We start from the raw sequence: 26846 nt of genomic DNA, 5'->3' as shown, positions 1-26846 counted from the left end.
CCTCCCCAATTAATGTGCCACCAGTCACCTGTGGTACTAGTATACAGCTAAACTACTTTACAGGTTAGGTTACTTTGAAGCTGACCTTGGTGTTATCCTTCTAATATACGGGGGGATATAGTCTATATTCCAGTGTACTGGCAGCGGTCGCCGTGGTACCCTGAAAAGAGCAATAGATTAAAGCAACTCTGTGAAAATTAGATTAAAATTGGTAATGACTAAAGCTCCTGTGCTGCACTGCTTTAAATAGATGCTAAGCATTGTGTATGGACACCCTTAATGGGTTACTGCAGTGGTTATTCAAACTTTTTTAGCGGGGACCCTATTTTTTCCGCCAGAATTTTTGGGGACCCCATTCCACTCCAAATCACATGGCACAGCCTAAAATCAGTCAATTTAGATTTTTACATCAACAAATAACCTTCAATTCATTACATTTTCATCTCTTATCAAAATGAAATACATTTACTCAATAAAATGTCGTTTTTGAAATGATATTTCTCAAAAACTTTTGTATATTGTTGCATCCAATAATCTGTACTTTTAATGTTTTGTTCCTTTAAAAAATCAATATATGTATTGTTTTTTTTGGGCCTCCCCACTGCTGTTCCCCCAGTGGGGTCGTGACCCCTACTTTGGTTACTGTGAGAATGACCCTATGTTGTGTGGACTACCTGATTCTTTGGAAGGAAAGAGAACAGGGTGGGTCATGGTAGAATATCATACAAGTGATATTAAAACAGAGAATGAACATTTATAATGAACAAGACAACAGCCACTGCAGGTAGAGTCAGAGCCATATGTTTAGCTCTTTACCAAGCAGAGATATTGCTACAGCAAGCCAATTACATCAGATATGTCACATTGCCACTGGGTCTTTCAGGATATGGACCAGCAATGAAGGACATGGACAAGAAGGAACAGGATAAAGCTGTGAATACTATTAGTGCTGGATGGGGATGATATATGTCCGCTCTCCGGCGACACCTCGCGGTCGCATAGAGAAGCTGCATCCGTTTCATAACAGCACTTTTATTTTGACATTATAACAACCCGGAAGTTGGTTGTGCGACCGACAAATGGCAGCCGCCGGTAACTCGAACACACCGATGTGTCCACGGGTTAAACCTAGAAACACAAACAATTGTACCCCTCTTAGAGCTCTGCCAGCTGTCTTGCTGGTAAACAAGAGTTTAGAGAGTTTAGCCTACAGCTAAGTTAGTTAGTGCATGCTTTTTTTTGCGATGGATCTGTTGGAGCCTCCCACGCCGGTGAAGGATAATGCTTCCTCTCCTTCGGAGTCCAAAGCCAATAACTGCGATCTGACCCCCGCAATGAGAGCCAAGATCGAACGAAACAGACAGCGGGCTCTGATGCTGAGGCAAGCCCGACTGGCCAGCAGACCATCGGCAGGAGAAGGGGGTGGAACCTCGGCTAAAGTCGCTAAGATAGTCGACTCTGGAGGAGGTTTCTTCATTGATGAAGAAGAGGAGGGACAGGAGGAACAAAGGACAAAGGAAGTGGTGCATCAACCAGGTATGTGCATTTATAGTTAATCAAATATGGCAGGGGGAACTATTCATATTTGTTGCATGATGTAAACTTCAGACGTAATCTTATCTCCTCCTGTGTGTCTGGTGTAACAAAGGAAGATGCATTGTTTGTTCATGTGCGCCCCTTTGTGGATTCATGTAATACCACATGCCAGTTGCTGAGTGGAGTCAGTTTCTTTCAATCGGGTATTACAGACGCCCCCTATTGTAAATGATGTCCATAATACATTATTTATGGCACAGTGACAACCAACAAACTACTATCTGAATGACTAGTAGATACTTGTTTTACTGACAAGACACCTTGGCTGACCTCTCTTCCTATAGCACTCTCTCTGCATTGATTGTGATTCTGGATACGTGTGTGTGCGCCAAAATGACTCAAATGTAATAATTTAAGTGTAGTAGTAGTGTATTGTTGAGCCTGGGTGCCAGTCTGCTTGGCATCACAATTCCACAAGCAGTGTCTGCGCTCTTGAAAACTAACTGGCATTCAGGCTAGTGTTGAGTTCTTCTGCTCTCTCCGACTGTCTTCCTAGCCCCGGTGATGGAGGCAGACTATCTGCTGTGTGATGACTGTGACAAGCCGTTTATGGATTCCTACCTTAGCAACGGCTTCGATTTGGCAGTCTGTGACAACTGCAGGTAAAAGTCTTCTTGTGTCAATGACAACAAACACAAATAACTATATATATATATATATATATATATATATATATTTATTATTATTGTACAGTGTGCTTCTCATAATAATGTTCACATACAGTACCAGTCAAAAGTTTGGACATACCTACTCATTCAAGGGTTTAGTGAAGACATAAACTATGCAATAACACATGGAATTATGTAATAACCAAAAAAGTTAAACAAATGAAAATATATTTGAGGTTCTTCAAAGTAGCCCCCCTTTGCCTTGATGGCAGCTTTGCACACTTAGCATTCTCTCAACCAGCTTCACGAGGAATGCTTTTCCAACAGTCTTGAAGAAGTTCCTACATACGCTGAGCACTTGTTTGGCTGCTTTTCCTTCACCTTGCTGTCCAACTCATCCCAAACCATCTCAATTGGGTTGAGGTCGGGTGGTTGTGGAGGCCAGATCATCTGATGCAGCACCACATCACTCTCCTTCTTGGTCAAAAAGCCCTTACACAGCCTAAAGGGGGGGTTGGGTCATTGTCCTGTTGAAAACCAAATGATAGTCCCACTAAGCGCAAACCAGATAGGACGGTGCATTACTGCACAATGCTGTGGTAGCCATGCTGGTTAAGTGTGCCTTGAATTCTAAATATATCACTGATAGTGTCACCAGCAAAGCACCATCACACCTCCATGCTTCACAGTGGGAATCACACATGCGTGGATCATCCGTTCACCTACTCTGCGTCTCACAAGGACACAGCGGTTGGAACTAAAAATCTCTAATTTGGACTCATCATACCAAAGGACAGATTTCCACCGGTCTATTGTCCATTGCTCGTGTTTTTTGGCCCAAACAAGTCTCTTCTTATTGGTGTCCTTTAGTAGTGGTTTCTTTGCATCAATTCGACCATGAAGGCCTGATTCACGCAGTCTTCTCTGAACAGTTGATGTTGAGATGTGTGTTACTTGAACTTTGTGAAGCAAACTCTAATGAACTTATCCACTGCAGCAGAGGCAACTCTGGGTCTTCCTTTCCTGTGGCGGTCCTCATGAGAGCCAGTTTCATCATAGTGCTTGATGGGTTTTGCGACTGCACTTGAAGAAACGTTCAAAATTCTTGAAATGTTTCGTATTGACTGAATTTCATGCCTTAAAGTAATGATGGACTCTTTGCTTATTTGGGCTGTTCTTGCCATAATATGGACTTGGTCTTTTACCAAATAGAACTATCTTTTGTATACCACCCCTGCCTTGTCACAACACAACTGATTGGCTCAAATGCATTAAGAAGGAAAGAAATTCCACAAATGTACTTTTAACAAGGCTCACCTGTTAATTGAAATCCATTCCAGGTGACTACCTCATGAAGCTGGTTGAGAGAATGCCAAGAGTGTGAAAAGCTGTCATCAAGGCAAAGGGTGGCTACTTTGAAGAATCTCAAATATAAATATTTTTTTATTTGTTTTACACTTTTTTTTGGTTACTACATGATTCCATATGTGTTATTTCATAGTTTTGATGTCTTCGCTATTGTTGTACAATGTAGAAAATTGTAAAAATAAAGACACCCTTGAATGAGTAGGTGTGTCTAAACTTTTGGAACTGTATGTGCAGGACAAGTTGATCAGTATAACAGGTTTACTATAACCACATTCACTATAAAACATGTTTTATTATTTAACTAGGCAAGTCCGTTAAGAACAAATTCTTATTGACAATGACAGCCTACCGGGGAACAGTGGGTTAACTGCCTTGTTCAGGGGCAGAACGACAGAATTCTTCCTTGTCAGCTCAGGGATTCGATCCCGCAACCTTTCGGTTACTGGCCCAACGTTCTAAGCACTAGACTGCCTGCACTGCAGTATTACATACAGTGCTTTAACTTCCGTTGTATTGCATTGTGCTTCAATAGTAAGAGAATGCCAAAATGCATCTGAAGAGGTTTTCTATCTTGTCTTCCCTCTGTTAATGCCCCCCCCCTTCCCCCTTCCCATCAGAGACAACGAGGTGAAACACAAGCTGATATCCCGTACGGAGGCTAAGCAGCTCTACCTACTGAAGGACTGTGACCTGGACCAGAGGGAGCCAGTGCTGAGGTTTGTCCTGAGGAAGAACCCACACAACCCTCACTGGGGAGACATGAAACTCTACCTCAAGCTGCAGGTAGGACGAGCTAACCGATACCAACCGTCACTGGTTCTAACCGGCTGCTTTCCCTCAGCCTGGTAAAACCAGACTGAACACTCTGCTCTGACCAGTATTGTTTCAATCAGTTTGAATGCCAGGCTAGCTTTCCCTCACCTTGTCCTCAACTGACTGCCACTGTACCAGTTTTCCCCTACTATTGTTTGTTTACCTCTACCTGGACTTGTCTATAAGAACTGTGTTCAGTTTCCAAATGTTGCATGCATTTCTTAATGATGAATGCAAATTTAATGGTAAATACACTACCGTTTAAAAGTTTGGGGTCACTTAGAAATGTCTTTGTTTTTGAAAGAAAATATTTTGTACATTTTTTTGTCTATTAAAATAACATCAAATTGATCAGAAATACAGTGTAGACATTGTTAATGTTGTAAATGACTATTGTAGCTGGAGACGGCAGACTTTAAACATTTTTTTAATGGAATATCTACAGAGGCCCATTATCAGCAAACATCACTCCTATGTTCCAATGGCATGTTGTGTTAGCTAAAGTGTATCATTTTAAAAGGCTAATTGATCATTAGAAAACCCTTTTGCAATTATGTTAGCACAGCTGAAAACTGTTGTTCTGATTTAAAGAAGCAATAAAACTGGCCTTCTTTAGACTAGTTGAGTATCTGGAGCATCAGCATTTATTTGTGGGTTCGATTACAGGCTCAAAATTTTATTCTGAAACTCATCAGTCGATTCTTATTCTGAGAAATGAAGGCAATTCCACGCAAGAAATTGCCAAGAAACTGAAGATCTCGTACCACGCTGTGTACTACTCCTCTCACAGAACAGCACAAACTGACTCTAACCAGAAAATAAAGATGAGTGGGAGGCCCTGGTGCACAACTGAGCAAGAGGACAAGTACATTAGTGTCTAGTTTGAGAAACAGCCTAGAAGGCCAGTGTCCCGGAGTCGCCTCTTCACTGTCGACGTTGAGACTGATGTTCTGCGGGTACTATTTAATGAAGCTGCCAGTTGAGGACTTGTGAGGCGTCTGTTTCTCAAACTTTTCAAAACGTTTTACGTTGCGTGACCCAGTCGTATTTAGGTTAGATCAGTAAACATGATGTTGTGCTGTGTTTCCAGGTGGAGAAGCGCTCCTTAGAGGTCTGGGGCTCTGAGGAGGCCCTGGAGGAGGCCAAGGAGGCCAGAGAGGAGAACAGGGAGGTGCAGAAGCAGAAGCGCTTCAACAAAAAGGTTAAAGGTCAGTGACACTGTTTTCTGATCCTCACTCAGAGACAGGTCCTTTATATCCTAATCAGACAGCACCAAATGTTCTGGAAACACCAGCCTCTTGGAGACAGGTCCTTTATATCCTAATCAGACAGCGCCAAATGTTCTGGAAACACCAACCCGAGAGACTTGTGAGTCTAAACGAAAAGGCAGTGACTGTCACCTGCTACAGAATCAGAGTTCACAGAACATCATCAATACAATACAACAGTGAATAATCAGTGTGTCCTCGGTCCTTGTACATCCAGTCTGGCGTCAACCACCATCAACATATGAGAATAATCCATAACGTTCAGTATCGAGTCTAGTGACCATCAACCTGCACCGTGAGTGTCACCAATAGAACTCTGGAAATAGAAAATATATTTACATGCTAAACATTGTATGAATCCCTCCAAACTGAATATGAACTTTAGTGATCTTAAATTTGCCCATTAGTCACCTTTTGTCATTACAAAACTCTGGGAGATACAATAACATAGATAAAACACTAGCACCTCCAGTGGATTATAGAACGCAGGTTATTGTTTTATTTCTTCATTGTTGACTTAAAACGAAAAAGCCATTGTGCTTGCCATTTTTTGGGGCGGGGTTTATTGCGCTTATGTATCAGAAGGCTGTGAACACAAAAACACAAGTGATACTGGCAAAGATTTTTCTTGTCTTTATTGAATCATTCCTACACACCTGTTATTGATCATTTATTGGATTGTTCTTTTCTCTGTCGTGACCAGAGCTCCGCCGTGCAGTGAGGAGCAGCGTGTGGACAAAGGACACCAGCGCTCACCAGCACGAGTACGGCCCTGAGGAGATAGTGGATGAAGAGGAGGATCTCTACAGGAAGGTCTGTAACACCTGTGGACACGAACTGACCTATGAGAAGATGTAGCCTAGTGTCCTTTAAACCGTATCCCGGAGGCTCACAGCCTTGAGTTTTTTTTTTGTGGACCACTGGTGATACACCTGACATGTCAACTGAGATTCAAATGACCGATACTTCAAGACGCACGGAGGCCTACCTGAAATCATCTCAGCACGTGTCTTACACAAAGAATCCACAAGAGGGCATAAATACATCAACACATTTTTTTTGTTTTACAGAGAAATGTGGTCCTGCTCAGTCTGGTCATGGCTGTTATGTTATATTATCAACTGTCTAGCATGTTAACTTCCATTTTGTAATGTAATGTGTAGAAGGATCTGCATGTGCAAAATAAATATATTTTTTCCATAATGTGATCACTTTTGCATCTGTACTTGACTTGTTTTAGATCTGTAAAACAAATGGGCTCTTGGTTAAGATGGACAATTATTGTATTAATCCAGAATCAAGAAATTGATTTCATTTGCATAAAATTAATTGAAAATTGTAGTCAACTGTCTTTGCTTTCTGTTGCAGAATCGCGCTGTAATTAATGGGGTCGTTTTATGATCTGCGTTGTTAGATTTTGGTCGCCTGCTCAACTCCGTGCTCATACTTGGAATATTTTGTGGGCAATTATTTCTGAAGCAACCTCCGGTCACAACCACCTGCACGTAGTTCATCTAATGAGTGAACGACTCCATAGTCCAGACATCACTAATCTAAAGGGAGCAACTGACAAGGTACAAAATGACGCCACCATTGTATTATTTTGTCCAACAATCTAGTTAATGTAACACGTATCGTCCTTCTTTGCAAATGAAAGCTGCTTCACAGTAGTTATTGGATGTGACTCAGCATGTCGTACTATATCACTATATCAATAAATGCAGTGCTTCATGGTTGACTTTTTATTAAGGGGGGTCGGGGGTCTAAAGCATGATCATCAACTACATTCAGCCGCGGGAAGAAAAAAAATTCCATACCATTCCTAGACTGCAAATTGACCGCAAGAAGCCTAAAACATAATCATTTCCAACATTGCTTACATTTTGTATACGATCACATCTCTATTATGGGTGGGAATACTTGGGAACAGATTTCCAAAATGAAAATCTCTTTTTGCCCAGAAAACTTGGGGAGCCAAATAAAACCATGCAGGGGCAATAGTTTAGGGCACCAGTTGGGGGATCCTGGCCTAAAGGCTACTGTAGGCATACAGCCTACCTAACATGTGGGTACAGGCTATAGACTTGTACTGAATTGTTTCAAAGAGATGTCCTGTCCAGAATCACAATCTGCAAGCTCCCAACATTTCCAGTGAGTTTTCTAAGAAAAAATATAACTCTGATCTATGATATTGATCACGTACTGTTATGACATGAGCTTTTGCCAGACTGGTGTGGCGAACTCAATCCCCGAGCAGTCAGTCACATCAAACCCATGGCAAATTGACCGTCCTATTTCTTTAGTGGCTACAGGAATGTGAGGTTTCAACTACTGCATTCCCATCTTAAACACTAGTGAAATACACCTAGATAAATGAATACACCCAACAAAAATATGATACATGTTCCAAACTGACAATGGGGTTTCAAAGCCTCACTCATGCAAAGTTAAGACTGGCAAGTCTGAATAGGGTCAAACACTTGATATTAGAGCTCTGGAGTGGCTTAAAGGGTCCTTCTGGTGCCTCCCACCAAGCAACTAATGAGGTAGTATGCAGCGGTGTAAAGTACTTAAGTCAAAATACTTGTGTCTTTTGTTTGTTGAGTATCTGTACTTTTACTATTTACATTCCTAAAGAAAATGATGTACTTTTTTACTCTACATTTTCCCTGACACCCAAAAGTACTCTTTACATTTTGAATGCTTAGCAGGACAGGAAAATGGTCCAATTCACACACTTATCTAGAGAACATCCCTGGTCATCCCTACTGCCTCTGATCTGGCGGACTCACTAAACACAAATGCTTTATTTGTAAATGGCGTATGAGTGTTGGAGTGTGCCTCTGGCTAGCCATTAATACAAGTGTATGCCATCTGGTTTGCTTATGTGAAGGAAATGTATAGTCTGGAGGGACAGCCTTGAAAATGTTCATATTTTTGTCATAAATAATGCTTGGTCCCTGCCTGTGCTTGGATCAGTTACTAATTAGATTTTAAAGTGCATATAAGTTTGACTGTGACCTCTCCAGCTTGCTGACAATTAAAGAGTGATTTATTTAATATTGACTTAGAAGTGTCCCTGTGTTGAATTTCCACAACATTTAATAAGGAATTTGATCTCATTGATAGTTTTGGCACTTAAGAATATTTAAAAACCAAATACTTTTAGACTTTTACTCAAGTAGTAATTTACTGGGTGCCTTTTACTTGAGTCATTTTCTATTAAGGTATCTTTACTTTTACTCAAGTGTGACAATTTAGTACTTTTCCCAACACTGATAGGATGCCGGCATGGAGTGGGTTCAGAGTGGGGGCGCTGGCCGCCTGAGGAAAGTGGGGAGGGGGGTACTAAAACAAAACAGAGATTGGGAATTGGTGCGTCGGCTGAAAGCAGGCAATAAGCGGGGGCGGTTAAATCCTGTGGTTCCAGAACAGTCCCCAGCAGCAGTTATGAAGGGACAGCACCAAGGAAAAAGTAGTATTTAAAAAACACACAAATAAAAAAGTGTCTAAGTTTCTACTCTTTCCAGAAGTCCCCCCCCCCCATCACCCCTGGTGTTCACAGGAAGGGGAACCTCAAATATGAAACCCTCATTAGTTGTCACAGTCCATCAATCATGAGTGTCAACACAACCACAGGCTCTACCTGGGATCCAACCTACAACTCCACGCATATGAGGTGAAAGCCTTACATTTGAGCCACTCCTTAATTCACACTAGCTGGCAACATGGGAGTGGGAAATAGCACTGTTTGTGACCTCTACTGGTCAGGACCATAGTCCAAGAAACACCTGGAGACTGAAGCTTGAGGCAGACAACAGGCATGGGGTCGGACTAGCTGGAGAAGACTGCCAGGAAACCGAGTGCTCTGTGTCATTCAGCATCAATTGGAGGTAGCTGGATACATGACAGCTCTTGGCCAGCCATATGGGCCAGACCGCTCTCCTACAGACACAGAGCTGGAGGTCTGGTCAGATCAGACAAAATATCTCTAAGCACAATCACATCAGTATACAAACACAAACTCTGGACATATTGACTGATAAATTAGACCAGATAAAAAAAACTATAAAAAGTTGATCAAGTAATCAAACTTATTCCTAATTATCACTAAATCAAATGCAAAAATAAATATTGAAATTGTTAGGAAATCATTTAAAATTCATTGACAACCTTTGCCAAGCAGGAGAATAACATGTTTCACATGAGTAATTCTATCATGTCTATTTACAAGTGGGTTTTCCGCTTGGTTGATTAGATCAACCAGAAGACTAGAATGTGCAGGACTAGGGTTGCAAATGACGGTAACTTGCCCTAAATTCACAGTTCTTACAAAAATCCCAGTTGGAGAATCTCTGGAATCAAGAGGGAATAACCATGTGGGAATCGTCCAACTTGGAGTCATCCCGGCAGGGATTTATAGGAAAATTACCAGAAATGTTCAACCCCTATACTATTCCGTCAATAGGCCTAAGGGCTTGATTCAATCCATATCACAGAAGTTCAGCGTTTACCGTGAGTGAATTCAGTCTCTGCGAACGTGGGAACATTGCCTTTAAACTTCAGCGGATACGGATTGCATTGAGTCCTAAATCGAAAAGATATGACGGCAAATTGTACATGGATGAATGTGAAATAATACCAATAGAAGAAATATGACAGATATGTACAGTCGTGTACGTGCATCGTTTCTGCACACATATTTGATGGATAGTTAGTGTATATGTGTGATAGACAAACATTCAGAAAGAAACAACTGAGAAAAAGACTAGCCTATACGAAGACGACCTTGTAAGACATGAAGAAACATTGTTGGTGACACAGTGACAGGAATATATAGTCAATTGTCCTAAGAATGTTGATTTTTATCAACAACCTTTCTCTCCTGAATAAAAGGGCACCGTATTCCCTACATAGTACACTACTTTTGACCAGGGCTCTTAAAAGGGATTAGGGTGCCTATTCGGATGCAGCCTTAATGGTCCATGCTTTGATCTGACTGCCCCTCGTTCTCGTCTGCAGTAGTCTCATGAAGTGATATTACCCTGGGGTATGATGTTATTTTCTCGTTCTCTTCTGTAGTAGTCTCATGAAGTGATATTACCCTGGGGTATGATGTTATTTTCTCGTTCTCTTCTGTAGTAGTCTCATGAAGTGATATTACCCTGGGGTATGATGTTATTTTCTCGTTCTCTTCTGTAGTAGTCTCATGAAGTGATATTACCCTGGGGTATGATGTTATTTTCTCGTTCTCTTCTGTAGTAGTCTCATGAAGTGATATTACCCTGGGGTATGATGTTATTTTCTCGTTCTCTTCTGTAGTAGTCTCATGAAGTGATATTACCCTGGGGTATGATGTTATTTTCTCGTTCTTTTCTGCAACCTCCTTTGCCTCGTCCTCCTCCTTCGCCTCCTCTTCTCCTTCCTCCCACTCATCCTCCACCACTCCCTCCACCCCCTCCTCATTCATGTCCTTCCTCTTCCTCCTCTCCCTCAAAGCGCAGGGCAGACAATTCACCAGGAAGAGGAGTGCGGCGAGGCAGAGGAGGGAGAGAACTGCCCCGAAACCCACCTCCATCTCTTTATCCTCCAGTTTCTCCTCCCTCTCTCGCTCCACCCCGGGAGAGAAGTACACCGCGCTCTCTTCGTGATTCGGGGTCAACACCGCTCTCTCCAGGTCGTTCCTGGCGATCATCCCATCGCCGGCCTTGTCGTAGTAGTCGTCGCCGCTGACGGCAGTGACGTTCCCTATGATGATGTTATTGTCCGGGAAGTTGCTGTACTGAACATCCCTGTCAGCTGACTCCATCAACATGTCCGAAATGTTGAGCAGGTCCAAGTTCGCCTCCTCGCTCCCCATTGGACGAAGGTCAGAGTCCAGGTTCACCCTGATCCAACCAGATCCTTTAGCCAGCCTCCTGGTCCCGCTTCCTTCCTTCGGATTGGCCAGGTCCCCGTCGACGGAGTTCGCCATTGGCTTGCAGGTGGTGACCAAGAGTTCTGCTTTCAGTAAAGGCCCGCCCCCTTCGCCCTGGGCTACGACGCGCAAAGACGGGCCGGGCGTCACGGCGACCACGGTCTCTGCCAATGAGGAGACGCGCAGGGTGAAGGTACCACGGCTGAAGGCGGAGAGCAAAGTGGCGCTATCATCGCTGAACTGGAGCCAGACACTGATGGACGCTTCCTGGTGGAGAGAGAGAGGGGGGAGATAGAAGGACAATGGAGAGAGAGAAGGGGGAGGGAGAGAGAGAGCGAGAGAGAAGCAGCAAGAGGGGAGAGAGAAGGGCAAGGGAGAGAGAAGGATCGGGGAGGGAGAGAGAGAGAGAGAAGCAGAGCGAGAGGGTGAGAGAGAGAAAGAGAAATGTTCAGTGTCATGCTATCCTGAAGCACAAATGTCCTACCACTGAATATAAAAAACGTCCCACTGAAGTTACTGTTATGTAAAACTAAAACGTTTTAGTGAAGTTAGTGGGTCAAGAAAAACACAGAACTCACCTGCCCATGGTTGTAGAGAATGTTGTATGCGGTCACTGTTGCTGTGACAACAGCAGGGTGGGCAGGGCTTGCTTTGATTGACATACCGAGTCCTCCCACAACCTGCACTGAGAGGTCACCAGGGTTCACGGGTTCAGAGGTCACAGTGACATCACAGCTACCCAGCACACCGTCCCATTGGCTTGATATGACCTGAGAGACAAGAGAGGGGTGTCAATAAAGGTATTTGCTGTTTGTATCTTGTTCAAGTTTACTTTCCATAGGTAATAAATATATTGGAAATCTTACTCCTAGTCTCATGTGATCTACTCCCATTTGGTCAGATCTCAACTTTGGTAATGACTATCCCTCAACTAAAATTCACCATGCTATTCAAAATACAACATCATATTACTTGTTCGTATTATAAACTCAGCAAAAAAAGAAACGTCCCTTTTTCAGGACCCTGTCTTTCAAAGATAATTTGTAAAAATCCAAATAACTTCAAAGATCTTCATTGTAAAGGGTTTAAACACTGTTTCCCATGCTTGTTCAATGAACCATAAACAATTAATGAATATGCACCTGTGGAACGGTCGTTAAGACACTGACAGCTTACAGACGGTAGGCAATTAAGGTCACAGTTATGAAAACTTAGGACACTAAAGAGGCCTTTCTAGTGACTCTGAAAAACACCAAAAGAAAGATGCCCAGAGTCCCTGCTTATATGCGTGAACGTGCCTTAGGCATGCTGCAAGGAGGCATGAGGACTGCAGATGTGGCCAGGGCAATAAATTGCAATGTCCGTACTGTGAGACACCTAAGACAGCGCTACAAGGAGACAGGACGGACAGCTGATCGTCCTCGCAGTGGCAGACCACGTGTAACAACACCTGCACAGGATCAGTACATCCGAACATCAAACCTGCCGGACAGGTAGAGGATGGCAACAACAACTGCCGGAGTTACACCAGGAACGCACAATCCCTCCATCAGTGCTCAGGCTGTCCGCAATAGGCTGAGAGAGGTTGGACTGAGGGCTTGTAGGCTTGTTGTAAAGGCAGGTCCTCACCAGACATCACCGGCAACAACGTCGCCTATGGGCACAAACCCACTGTCGCTGGACCAGACAGGACTGGCAAAAAGTGCTCTTTACTGACGAGTCACGGTTTTGTCTCACCAGGGGTGATGGTCGGATTTGCGTTTATCTTCGAAGGAATGAGCGTTCCACCGAGGCCTGTACTCTGGAGCGGGATCTATTTGGAGATTTGGGTCCGTCATGGTCTGGGGCGGTGTGTCACAGCATCATCGGACTGAGCTTGTTGTCATTGCAGGCAATCTCAACGCTGTGCGTTACAGGGAAGACATCCTCCTCCCTCATGTGGTACCCTTCCTGCAGGCTCATCCTGACATGATTCTCCAGCATGACAATGCCACAGCCATACTGCTTGTTCTGTGAGTGATTTCATGCTAGACAGGAATGTTAGTGTTCTGCCATGTCCAGCGAAGAGCCCGGATCTCAATCCCATTGAGCACGTCTGGGACTTGTTGGATCGGAGGGTGAGGGCTAGGGCCGCATGGCTTTCGACCTTCGTCTCTCCCGAGCCCGTACGGGAGTTGTAACGATGAGACAAGATAGTAACTACTAACAGTTGGATACCACGAAGTTAGGGGGTAAAACAAAACAAAAAACAAAGTTGACAGTGAGAGGACGTTTCTTTTTTTGCTGAGTTTATGGTACTCACACGAACTGAAGTTTTCCCCGGGTGTAGACCAATCAGATTGCTCTGCTTGTCGAGGACCGCCACGCGTGGATTCTCTACCCTCAGCCAATTACGGACCAACTCTGTGGCATCCACAAACCAATCAGAGGAGCCCAGCAGGTAGGTCAGCTGCCCCTGGCCCCCCTGAGCACTGAACTGGGTCAGAACCTGAACCGTGGACCTCTGATACACTGGAGAACAGCTGGGGAGCAGGGAAAGAAAGGGAGGGAGGAAAAGAGGTATGAGATGGGGGTATGAGAGAGGGGGTGGGGGGTAGAGAGAGAAGGATGGATGGATGAGGAGAGAGATTTTATACACATCTGAATGTGGCATAGAAGCTGGGCAAAACCAGAAATGGAGACATAAGCTTAAATATGTTCAAGGTTGGGGTAAATTCCATTTAAATTCCAGTCAATTCAAAAAGTAAAACAAACTCCAATTCAAATTCCCATTTTTCCTCATGAAAATCATCAAAGATAATTGGAATTGGAATTTTGGTGTACTTTCTGAATTGACTGGAATTTAAATGGAATTGACGCCAAGTCATAATGTTTGTGTTTGAGTTTTTGAGTATGTGCCATCTAGGAATAAGAGCTGGATAATGCAGAGAGACTATTTTAAGGCACTGGGTTAGGGAATTAGTAGTCTCTTCTACCAGCTGTTTGCCTGTATGTTTGAATGACGCTTTTTGGCAGTAGACCTTGCGTTTGTGTCAAATCGCACCTTAATCCCTATATAGTGCACTACTTTTGACAAGGGTCAATATGGCTCTGGTCAAAAGTAGTGCACTATATAGGGAATAGCGTGCCAAGTGGGACACAGCCCTATACATGTTCTACCAGACATTCCCAGTGATGTAAAGTACTTAAGTAAAAATACTTTAAAGTACTACTTGTCGTTTTTTGGGGTATCTGTACTTTACTATTTATATTTTGGACTACTTTTATTTCACTACATTCCTAAAGAAAACGCTGTACTTTTTACTCCATACATTTTCCCTGACACGCAAAAGTACTTGTTACATTTCGAATGCTTAGCAGGACAGAAAATGGTCCAATTCGCACACTTATCAAGAGAACATACCTGGTCATCCCTACTGCCTCTGACCTGGCGGACTCACAAAACACAAATGCGTTGTTTTTAAATGATGTCTGAGTGTTGGTGTGACCCTGGCTATGTGTAAATAAAAAAATACAATTGTGCTGTCTGGTTTACTTAATATAAGGAATTCTTTATTATTTGTGCTTTCACTTTTGATATATTTTAGCAATTACATTTAGTTTGATACTTAAGTATATTTAAAAGCAAATACTTTTAGACTTTTACCCTTGTCATTTTCTATTAAGGTATCTCTACTTTTACTCAAGTATGAAAATTGAGTACTTTTTCCACCACTGGGCATTCCTGGTTCGGTGTTTCAAACTCCTGCTCTGTCTTGAGACAGATAAAGATGGAATAGGAAAGGAGATTATGCTAAAAGGAGACCAGGAGGTGAACTGGGAACAGATTGCCAGGCCATCATTGTAAAAAAAATAATTGTTTTTTAATTGACTTGCCTAGATAAATAAAGGTTCAATAAAAACACATAAAAATGGAAGTTCTAACTGTTCCATTCCCCATCATTCTATCAACTGCTTTAGGAATCTTGATGTTAATGAAATGGCCATGTCTAATCCTGCTTCATGTCATTCCTGCTCAGTGCGTCTTCATCTTTCTCTCGACGCACGCACGCACGCACAGGGACTCACCCGTTCTCCGTGTAGTGGTTCCAGCCATCGATGGCGCTCAGCTCGTTATCGGACAGTGAGACGCGCAGCGGGACGACAGGAGCCCACACGGACAGACATAGGGAACCACTGAGCGTGCCCAGGAGAAACTCCACCCCTACGCAGGTGCTGCCCACCCCTGATTCACTTCCGTCGACGAAGAGGGTTGAGCAATCGCTTGACACCTGTTGAATCAAATCAGAGGGTGATAAAGGGAGTGGAGGATTGTGTGTGCTTGTGTGTCAAATCAATCCAAACAAATAACATTTTATTTGTCACATGCTTAGTAAAACAACAGTAAAACGCTTACGTACGGGCCCTTCCCAACAATGCAGAGAAAAATACAAAAGTAATAACAAGAGGAATAAATACACAAGCATACAATACACAACTGTTTGAAATAATCATACCAACCGTTCTATTTGTGACGTGTATTGAGAATATCGTATGCTTACTGTTCATAGTCTGGATATAGTTATTATGCCAAACGTTCCTGGATGTTGTACTAAATTTGCCAAAATATGAAGTATAGATTTCCGTACTTTAGGCCTCATAATGCAATTCTTCAGGAAGTGGATGTGGTTTCCAGATTTTAAGAAAATGGCAGAAAATTTGCAGTCAAAGTATAACGAGAGCGGATTCAAATTCCTTGTTTTGATTAATTATGACAAATGTTAAGAAAATGTAATAAAGTAATTTCTTTTCAAATAAGTTACCTTACACGTTAAATTGACTGACAATTTTTTTTAACCTACGCTGTCCTTACGAACCACATAGGGACAGACTGCTGTAATAATACGCTAACGTTAGTTGGCTACGTATACTTCAAAATTGCCAGTATATTAACTATAGGCTATCTACCTCACTACCCATTGTTTTTTTACTTGATTATTCCCGTAATTCTTAGTTTAGCTAAATGGTATAGTCGTTGTGCGTTCTTAATGGACATTCGGGTGCTTTCGTAAATGTGTTCTGGCTATCTAACGTTACTCCGATAACAGATATCGAGTGTACCAGAGCGCAGAATATTGAATTTACCAACGCTCAACACTAGTTGAATATGGCCGGTGTCAGTAAATGGCGGCAAAAAAGCGTAATTAAATTGTTGCCAGCAGCACAGTTACAGCCACCAACGCTCTGGATAACCAGCTCTGCTAGGGCGAGTAAAATGGCCAGAGTGGACTCATTTGTGTCTGAAAACAGCTAGCAAGCCAGCCAACGTTAGCTTGGGTGCTTGACAGCCGCTGTAAGGTCAGAACGCTCAAATCAACCCTACTCCTCATCCTGAACGTCCAGTGTGCGCTCTGAACGCTCCGAGAGCGACACGCTCTGAATTTACAAACGGACAATCTGATTACGCGTCGAATTTAAGAGTGCATTCTGACATTCCGGTTTGAATTTAAGATCACACCCAAAGTCGTAAAATGTCTAACTAGTCATTTGTTGTGCTAACAAGCTAGCAAGAGGTTTTTATTTTATTTTTATTTTACCTTTATTTAACCAGGTAGGCAAGTTGAGAACAAGTTCTCATTTACAATTGCGACCTGGCCAAGATAAAGCAAAACAGTTCGACAGATACAACGACACAGAGTTACACATGGAGTAAAACAGACATACAGTCAATAATACAGTATAAACAAGTCTATATACAATGTGAGCAAATGAGGTGGGAAGGGAGGTAAAGGCAAAAAGGCCATGGTGGCAAAGTAAATACAATATGGCAAGTAAAACACTGGAATGGTAGTTTTGCAATGGAAGAATGTGCAAAATAGAAATAAAAATAATGGGGTGCAAAGGAGCAAAATAAATAAATAAATAAAATTAAATACAGTTGGGAAAGAGGTAGTTGTTTGGGCTAAATTATAGGTGGGCTATGTACAGGTGCAGTAATCTGTGAGCTGCTCTGACAGTTGGTGCTTAAAGCTAGGGAGGGAGATAAGTGTTTCCAGTTTCAGAGATTTTTGTAGTTCGTTCCAGTCATTGGCAGCAGAGAACTGGAAGGAGAGGCGGCCAAAGAAAGAATTGGTTCTGGGGGTGACTAGAGAGATATACCTGCTGGAGCGTGTGCCACAGGTGGGAGATGCTATGTTGACCAGCGAGCTGAGATAAGGGGGGACTTTGCCTAGCAGGGTCTTGTAGATGACATGGAGCCAGTGGGTTTGGCGACGAGTATGAAGCGAGGGCCAGCCAACGAGAGCGTACAGGTCGCAATGGTGGGTAGTATATGGGGCTTTGGTGACAAAACGGATTGCACTGTGATAGACTGCATCCAATTTGTTGAGTAGGGTATTGGAGGCTATTTTGTAAATGACATCGCCAAAGTCGAGGATTGGTAGGATGGTCAGTTTTACAAGGGTATGTTTGGCAGCATGAGTGAAGGATGCTTTGTTGCGAAATAGGAAGCCAATTCTAGATTTAACTTTGGATTGGAGATGTTTGATATGGGTCTGGAAGGAGAGTTTACAGTCTAACCAGACACCTAAGTATTTGTAGTTGTCCACGTATTCTAAGTCAGAGCCGTCCAGAGTAGTGATGTTGGACAGGCGGGTAGGTGCAGGTAGCGATCGGTTGAAGAGCATGCATTTAGTTTTACTTGTATTTAAGAGCAATTGGAGGCCACGGAAGGAGAGTTGTATGGCATTGAAGCTTGCCTGGAGGGTTGTTAACACAGTGTCCAAAGAAGGGCCGGAAGTATACAGAACGGTGTCGTCTGCGTAGAGGTGGATCAGAGACTCACCAGCAGCAAGAGCGACCTCATTGATGTATACAGAGAAGAGAGTCGGTCCAAGAATTGAACCCTGTGGCACCCCCATAGAGACTGCCAGAGGTCCGGACAGCAGACCCTCCGATTTGACACACTGAACTCTATCAGAGAAGTAGTTGGTGAACCAGGCGAGGCAATCATTTGAGAAACCAAGGCTGTCGAGTCTGCCGATGAGGATGTGGTGATTGACAGAGTCGAAAGCCTTGGCCAGATCAATGAATACGGCTGCACAGTAATGTTTCTTATCGATGGCGGTTAAGATATCGTTTAGGACCTTGAGCGTGGCTGAGGTGCACCCATGACCAGCTCTGAAACCAGATTGCATAGCAGAGAAGGTATGGTGAGATTCGAAATGGTCGGTAATCTGTTTGTTGACTTGGCTTCCGAAGACCTTAGAAAGGCACGGTAGGATAGATATAGGTCTGTAGCAGTTTGGGTCAAGAGTATCCCCCCCTTTGAAGAGGGGGATGACCGCAGCTGCTTTCCAATCTTTGGGAATCTCAGACGACACGAAAGAGAGGTTGAACAGGCTAGTAATAGGGGTGGCAACAATTTCTGCAGATAATTTTAGAAAGAAAGGGTCCAGATTGTCTAGCCCGGCTGATTTGTAGGGGTCCAGATTTTGCAGCTCTTTCAGAACATCAGCTGAATGGATTTGGGAGAAGGAGAAATGGGGAAGGCTTGGGCGAGTTGCTGTTGGGGGTGCAGTGCAGTTGTCCGGGGTAGGAGTAGCCAGGTGGAAAGCATGGCCAGCCGTAGAAAAATGCTTATTGAAATTCTCAATTATGGTGGATTTATCAGTGGTGACTGTGTTTCCTATCTTCAGTGCAGTGGGCAGCTGGGAGGAGGTGTTCTTATTCTCCATGGACTTTACAGTGTCCCAGAACTTTTTTGAGTTAGTGTTGCATGAAGCAAATTTCTGCTTGAAAAAGCTAGCCTTGGCTTTTCTAACTGCCTGTGTATAATGGTTTCTAGCTTCCCTGAACAGCTGCATATCACGGGGGCTGTTCGATGCTAATGCAGAACGCCATAGGATGTTTTTGTGTTGGTTAAGGGCAGTCAGGTCTGGGGAGAACCAAGGGCTATATCTGTTCCTGGTTCTAAATTTCTTGAATGGGGCATGTTTATTTAAGATGGTTAGGAAGGCATTTAAAAGAAATATCCAGGCATCCTCTACTGACGGGATGAGATCAATATCCTTCCAGGATACCCCAGCCAGGTCGATTAGAAAGGCCTGCTCGCAGAAGTGTTTCAGGGAGCGTTTTACAGTGATGAGTGGAGGTCGTTTGACCGCTGACCCATTACGGATGCAGGCAATGAGGCAGTGATCGCTGAGATCTTGGTTGAAGACAGCAGAGGTGTATTTAGAGGGCAAGTTGGTTAGGATGATATCTATGAGGGTGCCCGTGTTTAAGGCTTTGGGGAGGTACCTGGTAGGTTCATTGATAATTTGTGTGAGATTGAGGGCATCAAGTTTAGATTTTAGGATGGCTGGGGTGTTAAGCATGTTCCAGTTTAGGTCGCCTAGCAGCACGAACTCTGAAGATAGATGGGGGGCAATCAGTTCACATATGGTGTCCAGAGCACAGCTGGGGGCAGAGGGTGGTCTATAGCAGGCGGCAACGGTGAGAGACTTGTTTTTAGAGAGGTGGATTTTTAAAAGTAGAAGTTCAAATTGTTTGGGTACAGACCTGGATAGTAGGACAGAACTCTGCAGGCTATCTTTGCAGTAGATTGCAACACCGCCCCCTTTGGCAGTTGTATCTTGTCTGAAAATGTTGTAGTTTGGAATTAAAATTTCTGAATTTTTGGTGGTCTTCCTAAGCCAGGATTCAGACACAACTAGAACATCCGGGTTGGCAGAGTGTGCTAAAGCAGTGAATAGAACAAACTTAGGGAGGAGGCTTCTAATGTTAACATGCATGAAACCAAGGCTATTACGGTTACAGAAGTCGTCAAAAGAGAGCGCCTGGGGAATAGGAGTGGAGCTAGGCACTGCAGGGTTGCATAGCAACAGCATCAACTTCCGGTAGACATGAGAAGAGCTAGTACGCTCAACTGAAAGCATACTGTTCGTTTACAGTATACGAACACGAACTAATAGTATTGTAATGAAACAAGCAGGGAGCAGGTCTCGTTCCAGCCCGAAGTCCAGCGAGCTATCGACTGCCGCAAAAGCATGCTCGTGCGGCAGAAACTCAGGGTCGTTACACTATGTAGTATATACTCATTATGTATGTAGTATACAGTATGTTAGTATGGGTATGGGGAACACAGTTAGTATGTGGAACACAGCTAATGAGTAAAGATAACTTGGCTAAATACACAGGGTACCAGTGCCCAGTCGTAATTGAGGTAGATATGTACATGTAGATAGGGGTAAAGTGACTAGGCAAAAGGATAGATAATAAACATTAGCAGCCACATATGTGATGAGTCAAAAGAGGTAGTGCAAAAGTGGGGTCAATGCAGATAGTCCGGGTTGCTATTTGGTTAACTATTTAGCAGTCTTTTTGGTTGGGGTAGAAGCTGTAAAGAGTCCTGTTGGTTCCCTACTTGGTTCATCGGTACCGCCTGCCGTGCAGTAGCAGAGAGAACAGTCTATGACTTGGGTGGCTGGAGTCTTTGACAATTTCTGGGGCCTTCCTTTGACACCGCCTGGTATAGAGGTTCTGGGTGGCAGGAAGCTCGGCTCCAGTGATGTACTGGGCTGTATGCATTACCCTCTGTAGAGCTTTGCAGTCGGATACCAAGCAGTTGCCTTATAAAATGCTGATGCAACCAGTCAATATACTCTCAATGGTGCGGCTATATAACTTTTAGAGGACCTGAGGCCCCGTGACAAATCTTTTCAGCCTCCTGAGGGTGAAGAGGCGTTGTCGTGCCTTCTTCATGACTGTGTTGACGTGCGTGGAACATGTTAATTCCTTAATGATGTGGACACCGAGGAACTTGAAGCTCTTGACCCGCTCCACTACAGCCCCGTCGATGTAGATGGGCAGCATTCTCACATAGGTGTTCCTCTTATCCAGGTGGGAAAGGGCAGTGTGGAGTGCAAAAGAGATTGTGTCATCTGTGGATCTGTTGGGGTGGTATGTGAGTTGGAGTGGGTCCAGGGTATCAGAGATGATGGTGGTGATGTGAGCCATGACCAGCCTTTCAGTGTTGCATGGTTCAGTGTTGCTTGTCTCGAAAGCGAGCATAGAAGGCATTTAGCTTGTACGGTAGGCTTGCGTCACTGGGCAGCTCGCAGCAGGGTTTTCTGCAGGGTTTTCTGTGATAGTTTGCAAGCCCTGCCACATACAACAACCGCCAGGGCCGGGGTAGTAGGATTCAATCTTAGTCCTATATTGACGCTTTGCCTGTTTGATGGCTCGTTGGAGATCATAGCAGGATTTTTTATAAATGCCCGGATTAATGTCCCGCTCCTTGAAAGCGGCAGCTCTAGTTTTTTAATCTCAGAGCAGATATTGCCTGTAATCTATGGCTTCTGGTTGGGATATGTACATATGGATACTGTGGGGATGATGTCGTCGATTCGTCGATGCACTTGTTAATGAAGCCGGTGACTGATGTTGTAAACTCCTCAATGTTATCAAATGAATCCCAAAACATATTCCAGTCTCTGCTAGCAAAACAGTCCTGTAGCTTAGCATCCGCGTCAATGTCCCACTTCCGTAATGAGGTGTCACTGGTACTTCCTCTTTGAGTTTTTGCTTGTAAACAGGAATCAGGATCATAGTGTCATGGTCAGATTTGCCAAAGGGGGGGGGGGGGGGGGGGGGGGGCAAGGGAGAGCCTTGTATGCGTTTCTGCGTGAGGAGTAAAGGTGAACAAGAGTTTTGCCGCCTCTAGTTGCACAGTGACATGCCTGTAAAAATGAGGTATAACAGATTTTAGTTTCCGTGTATTCAAATCACCAGCATCTCGTATGCCCCGCCTCTGGCTGTGCATTTTGTTGTTTGATTATGGCCCTATACAGCTCGTTGAGTACGAACTTAGTGACAGCATCGGTTTGTGGTGGTAGATAAACAGCTAGGGAAAAACATAGATGTGAACTCTCTTGGTAAATAGCAGTGGTGGAAAAAGTACCTACTTGTCATACTTGAGTAAAAGTCAAGATACCTTAATAGAAAATGAAAAGAGGATGTCCTCCAGTAAAATCCTACTTAAGTATATTTGAGCAATTACATTTACTTTTGATACTTCAGTTTTTTTTTTACCAAATACTTTTAGACATTTACTCAAGTATCAAAAGTAAAAGCATATATTTTTTACATTAGTGGATAGCCAGGGGCACGCTCCAACACTCAGACATAATTTACAAACGAAGTATGTGTTTAGTGAGTCCACCAGATCAGAGGCAGTAGGGGTGACCAGGGATGTTCTCTTGATAAGTGTGTGAATTAGAATATTTTCCTGTCCTGCTAAACATTTAAAATGTGACGAGTACTTTTGACTATCCGGAATGTAATGAAGTAAAAGTAAAAGTTGTCAAAAATAACTACTTAAGTAGTACTTTCAAGTATTTTTACTTAAGTACTTTACACCACTGGTAAAAAAGTATGGTCTGCAGCTTATCATGAGGTATTCTAACTCAGGCGAGCAAAAACTTGCGGTTTCCTTAACATTAGAGATTGCGCACTGTTGTTAACAAGAAAATACACCCATCTTATTACAGTCGTTCAGGTCCTGTTGATAGGATAGTCTCAAACGGAGCTAATCCAGTTGGTTCTCCAGTGATTTTACATTTGCCAATAGAACAGAGGGTAGAGGCGGTTTATCTGCTCGCCAACACAGTCTCATCAGGATGCCGGCTCGTTTGCCTCTCTTGTTTGCCTCTATCTTCCTCTTTTGAGTCCCAGGGATTATGGCTTGGTCCAGAGGTACCGACGTCCAGAGGTGCCAACTGGCGGAAGTAGAAATTGTCATTCAAATCGAGGTTAGTGATTGCTGTTCTATTGCCCAGAAGCTGTTTTTTGTCATAGGAAATAATGGCGGTTAATATCAGCATAAAAAAAACTCACAAAATAGCAGAATTGTTCAGGAACCCCTAAAACAGCTGCTTTCCACTGTTGTGCCATCTTTTGTGTGTGAGTGTGTGTGTGTGTGAGTGTGTGTGTGTGTGTGTGTGTGTGTGTGTGTGTGTGTGTGTGTGTGTGTGTGTGTGTGTGTGTGTGTGTGTGTGTGTGTGTGTGTGTGTGTGTGTGTGCGTATACAGTATGTACAGTCGTGTCTGGTTACCTTGATGATATCATCGTTGGACGACTGACACTTCACCGCCGCGGTGATATCAGACACCTTCCCATCATGCCCCACTGCCAGCACAATGACAGGAAGTGACACGGGCTCGCTGGTCAAGATGGCCGTGTTGATGATCATGCCACTCTGTGTGTTGATGACAACAAGTTCAGTTTATTGGCCTTATTTCGGAAATAAACACACACAGCTTTTTAAAGGCAGAAACAGTTTCACCGAAACACTAAGGGACCGTAGATGTATGGAGATGTATTGTGTCTATCGCATGATCCATTATTCTACTACCGTGGGCCAATTTCCCTTCCTAAGAGTTCTGGACTAAGATGCACGGTTATTTTTCCTGACTAAGAGGCATGTTCAATGGACGATTCTGTGTCCCCAGGGGAAACTGGCCCTGATTTAATAATGTTCTTACCTACCTCAGTTATGGGAGAGATGCCCGCTATCTCTCTGTCAGTGAAGGAGAAGCTGCTCACTACTCCGCCGCGTGGTGTCGGAGGGTTATTACGGCCTGAGTACTCCACCCACCAGCTGGCCGACACAGTCATGGCAACCCCGAAACTCCTGCGCAAGCCGTCCACTGACAGACAGGCAGCCTGCTGCAGAGCAGCGGGACTGAGGGAGAGGAGGCGGGAGGACGGCGGCGGGAGAAAGCGGAGGGAAAGGGGGGAGGAGTGGGGAGGAGAGAGAGCGAGAGTAGGGAGAAGAGTGGGGAGGATAGGAAAAAAGCCATTTGATGGAAATAAATCACGTGTTGGAATATTCAATAGAGTAATATTCTCTCACATATGTGGTATCACATGCATGCCATTTTGATAATGTGTCAAGTCACAAACCGGTTCAATTGAATATGTTCCTTCTCTGAGGTAATATTGTACAGTAATATGTATGATAAAGTAATACCTGTCACTGTCCATGTGTCCCGCCAGTTTGTGGCAGATGATGGAGATGACGTCATGTTTGGAGCCCTGCGTTTTCTCCAGGTTCACAACCCAGAGGTCAGAGTTCAGAGAGCGCTGGGCAACCAGAGACAAAAGGCCTTTCTTCACCTTCAGTCTGGAATAGATACATACAGATATACAGTGACTTACTGTTTGTCACTCTGAATAAGGGCGTCTGGAAAATGGCTAAAATGGAGGGGGGGGGGGGGTGACACACTAGGCGCCCGGGGAGCTGTTGTTGTGGTGTGTTACGTGGGCACAGTGGCAGACTGGCATCTAGGATTTGATACCAACCCTCCGGTTGCCAGCTCACTTCCTGACAGATTTGTCCCGTCGGACCCAGGATTCGAAGTGGAAACCCTCCGGCTCTCCTCTCTAACCACTAGGAGATCTGCCCGCCCCAATGTACATGTACTACATACTGTATTGCTGGATTATCACTTGCGTCACAGAGCATCACGTAACAAAATACTTACCGGATAACAACAAACTCTGCACTGAAATTGGCCCTCAGGTTCACAGAAATCCCTATTGGCTGTCCTGTGCGGACCGGTCCCCTGCGATAGCGAATCAGCACGTTGGAATCCAACCGTAGCTCCTCCTCTTCCTGTCCATTGCAACAGTCTATTTCCTCTTTCGTCCTGTTGGCCTCTTTCCTCTTATTGTACTCCCTCAGAGTCACAGCTCCTATATAAATCAACTGTCTCTGAGACTGTGGTAATTTGTCTTCCACACACCTAGGGGGTGCTAGTTTGATGTTGGACGCTGTGCCGAACAATGAGTAGTACAACTGGATGTGGTCTCCAGTGTGGGTGGGGCTGTATCTGAGGGCGCCTGGGAAGGGGATGCCACCAGCTCCACCGACAACAACACCCTCGTGCCGTCGTCCCCGATTACGGCTGCGGTGTCGGTGTGTGTGTCTGGCACGCTGGTTGGGGCCGAGGTAGGGCTGGCTGGTCTGGTCCACCTCAAACCAGTCCTTAGGTAGGGCCAGGGTCACCACACACAGACCCAATGGAGGCTGGGAAGGAGAGAGGAGAAATGGATGAAGAGAGGGATTGGTGAGCGTTTGGTGTCATACTTTATATAGAACACAACATTTCAGTGTGTTGGCCAGTGTAACAAACACACAACACGACACATCCATCATTCAGAGTCCCGCTAGAGTTCCAAAGAAAACATTTTGTCCGGTCTCAGTCTTTTGAATGGTCACAGGTGATGGTGGCTGAATATAGTGTGTGCCCGGACACACGCACACACCTGTGTGACACACGAAGCCTTCTGCTCCTCGGTCTCTTTGAAGGCGTGGAGGGTGATACAGCTCCCCCTGCTGGTGTCCCCTCGTACATGGAACAATACCCGCACCCTGTACCTCTCCTTTCCTCCTTCATCCCTCTCTCGCTCCACGTGTTTAGAGAGGAGAGACGCAGACAGAGGAGGGGAGAGGGGGAGGATGGGCCCAGAGACCAGCTGAGGAGTGAGAGAAGGAGAGCGAGAGCAGGTTACACTGTTAGAGAGAGGGTTAGAGGAAGATCTCTGCGTTACATATTATCCTGCTACTTCTTAGGACACAGGAATACTACAAAATCTTTGGAACTAATTCTCAAAATGTATAAGCAGAGATCTACAGCATTCTGCTGACTGTCAATGAGCACAATCCCAATTGATTTACCTGGCTGACAGAGTAAGGCCCGAATGAAGCCCGGACCCCCGCTTTGGAGGCTGTCCCAGCCGGAGGCACCATGAGCAGGGACTGGGAGAAGGCGAAGGGGCTGGAGTTGGAGAACAGTGAGCCCAGATCAGCCTGCAACAGGGGCAGAGAGTGCCAGGGAGGGGGGACAACGATTTTGGCCGGGAGGGAGAGAGGGAGGGGAGGCTGGGCATGGGATGTGTGTACTGGTGGATGAGAGAAAGAGATCGACAGAAAAGGAGAGGGAAATATTGATATGTTTGTATCGCTTCTCTCTGGTATATTTCACATCAATTTCACATCAATTGTAAATCACAAATATCAGTTATTTTAAACACATGAAAAAGGAACTACATTTTTGGTATGTATACACTCATAAAAAAACATATATCAATGCAATATATTTTTGGAAGAAAAATAACCTCACTCACCGACTGCTAGGAGCGAATAGAGCGCGAGTACCTTCACACCCTCCTTCCCCCACAATGCACTGGGGCAGCTGAGCTCAACCATCACTGCGCCCCTGAAGGATGCCA

The 26846-nt window shown here is 44.2% G+C and overlaps 2 protein-coding genes across 2 annotated transcripts; one reads left to right on the top strand and one right to left on the bottom strand.

The window, feature by feature from the left end:
- Positions 1 to 1030: 1030 nt before the first annotated feature.
- Positions 1031 to 8713, top strand: LOC109901154 (DNA repair protein complementing XP-A cells homolog). The gene is made up of 5 exons (XM_020497199.2): positions 1031 to 1536; positions 2093 to 2198; positions 4190 to 4355; positions 5476 to 5593; positions 6357 to 8713. The coding sequence occupies exons 1-5, from the start codon at positions 1230 to 1232 to the stop codon at positions 6509 to 6511; spliced, it is 852 nt and encodes a 283-aa protein (XP_020352788.1). The 5' UTR covers positions 1031 to 1229; the 3' UTR covers positions 6512 to 8713.
- tmem132a (transmembrane protein 132A) lies at positions 6272 to 26253 on the bottom strand. The gene is made up of 11 exons (XM_031836692.1): positions 26249 to 26253; positions 26193 to 26199; positions 25881 to 26090; positions 25097 to 25641; positions 24583 to 24735; positions 24099 to 24294; positions 23665 to 23808; positions 15639 to 15841; positions 13873 to 14092; positions 12149 to 12340; positions 6272 to 11837 (listed from the first exon to the last, which is right to left on the bottom strand). Exons 1-11 carry the CDS (start codon positions 26251 to 26253, stop codon positions 10629 to 10631), a joined length of 3084 nt encoding a protein of 1027 aa, XP_031692552.1. The 3' UTR covers positions 6272 to 10628.
- Between the last annotated feature and the right edge of the window lie 593 nt (positions 26254 to 26846).

Source organism: Oncorhynchus kisutch, linkage group LG12 (assembly GCF_002021735.2).
Source record: "Oncorhynchus kisutch isolate 150728-3 linkage group LG12, Okis_V2, whole genome shotgun sequence".
In the NCBI taxonomy this organism is placed as follows: Eukaryota; Metazoa; Chordata; class Actinopteri; order Salmoniformes; family Salmonidae; genus Oncorhynchus; species Oncorhynchus kisutch.
This window is presented reverse-complemented; position numbering and strand designations above follow the sequence as displayed.

Coding starts and splice junctions, on each gene's coding strand:
- tmem132a (XM_031836692.1), bottom strand. Junction 14,093..15,638: donor AACCACTACACGGAGAACGG/GTGAGTCCCTGT, acceptor CCTGCTCCCCAG/CTGTTCTCCAGTGTATCAGA. Junction 12,341..13,872: donor CGGGGAAAACTTCAGTTCGT/GTGAGTACCATA, acceptor CTTGTCTCTCAG/GTCATATCAAGCCAATGGGA.
- LOC109901154 (XM_020497199.2), top strand. CDS start 1,230: ATGCTTTTTTTTGCGATGGATCTGTTGGAGCCTCCCACGCCGGTGAAG. Junction 2,199..4,189: donor GCAGTCTGTGACAACTGCAG/GTAAAAGTCTTC, acceptor CCTTCCCATCAG/AGACAACGAGGTGAAACACA. Junction 5,594..6,356: donor CTTCAACAAAAAGGTTAAAG/GTCAGTGACACT, acceptor TGTCGTGACCAG/AGCTCCGCCGTGCAGTGAGG.